This window comes from Nannochloropsis gaditana (assembly GCF_000240725.1).
Source record: "Nannochloropsis gaditana CCMP526 unplaced genomic scaffold scaffold062, whole genome shotgun sequence".
Taxonomy (NCBI): domain Eukaryota; class Eustigmatophyceae; order Eustigmatales; family Monodopsidaceae; genus Microchloropsis; species Microchloropsis gaditana.
In genome coordinates this window covers 31,586-32,733 of record NW_005803891.1, presented here as the reverse complement: position 1 = coordinate 32,733, position 1,148 = coordinate 31,586, and the positions used below count along the sequence as shown (strand labels likewise).

The window sequence follows — 1,148 nt, the reverse complement described above, 5'->3', positions numbered from 1 at the left end:
CCACCTCCATGCGCTTGGACACCACAGGACGGCACCGTGTCAGACACAGGATCGAAGGGGGGTGGAATCAGACGACAAGATTGTCGCATGGCCAGAAAAAGTGGGCCGTCCACAAGAGAGAAGTGGAAGCTCCTTCCCCTCCTTCTCCTCCCCCTCCTCCACCCTGCTGCGGCCTTCGTTCCTCCCTACCGCAATCCCGACATCGCCTTTGACGCACGTGAAGCTTTGGTTACGGACAACAGAGTTGAGTCCATCTCATTCCGCCGTCTGTCGGTGAAATGTGCTGAGGCGACCTCGAGCGCCCCCCCAGCCTCCCCTCCCCAGCGCCCTCCCTCCTCCCCCAGATCTTCTGAGGCGAATCAACGCTCAGTCATCTCTTCCACCCTCCCTGGTGGCAATTGGCCCCCGAACGGCTTTCGTCCCTTCAAATCCTTGCGAGAAGAGAACGGCGACGTGGTCCTGGACGTGGACGAGCCCCATCAGCCTTTGATCGCCCCCCTGACCTCTCAATTCTTCGCTGGCTTTCAGTTGCGAGAGCTGGACGACAGCAACATGAATACATTCTTGAAAGACACGGGGAAAATACAGAAAACGTAAGCGGACGGGAGGGCGGATTTGGGGGAGGGAAGGAGAGAGGGATAGGGCGAAGAAGCCATGTCTGTACGTCACGCGGTGCGTCGCTGGAACCCGCTGGGACCCCTGACCAGGCGTGCTCAAGGCCCTAGGGGATGCCGCCTTCCAAACATCCTCACCTTGCACACGCACGTACTCCTGTTTCGCTTTCTGCACCAATGCCCTCATCCCCCTGACCCTGCCTCCCTTCCACGCCTCCCCCTCCCCCTCCTCCTTTCTTTCCTCAGCTTACGGACCCTCCTGTGGTTCGCCTACCTGCTCTGGCCCTACATCGGCTTCGGAATTTTCAGCTCCATCCTCGCCCAGCTCCTGCTCGCGACCGTGAGCCAGGAGCACGTGGAGCAAGGCTCCTTCTTGACCATGCTGGACGTGAAAGACTACCCGGATTTAAAAATCGGCCACGGCTTCATCGGCTCCATCCTGGGCTTTTCCATCGGTGGGGAGGGAGGAAGGGGGGGCGAGGTAGAGGAGATCTCTTGCAATGGCTGAGGCGGGACAAGGCCCTGACCCGGTGT

At 59.9% G+C, this 1,148-nt stretch overlaps 1 protein-coding gene across 1 annotated transcript in view; it reads left to right on the top strand.

Annotated features, from left to right (window-relative positions):
* Positions 1-410: 410 nt before the first annotated feature.
* Positions 411-1,148, top strand: part of NGA_2047800 (uncharacterized protein) — a gene marked incomplete at both ends in the record, with an annotated part of 1,468 nt that continues 730 nt past the window's right edge. The window contains 2 exons of the mRNA XM_005855981.1: positions 411-593; positions 861-1,069. Of these exons, the coding sequence (XP_005856043.1) occupies positions 411-593; positions 861-1,069 (392 nt within the window). The remainder of the gene's footprint in view (positions 594-860; positions 1,070-1,148) is intronic.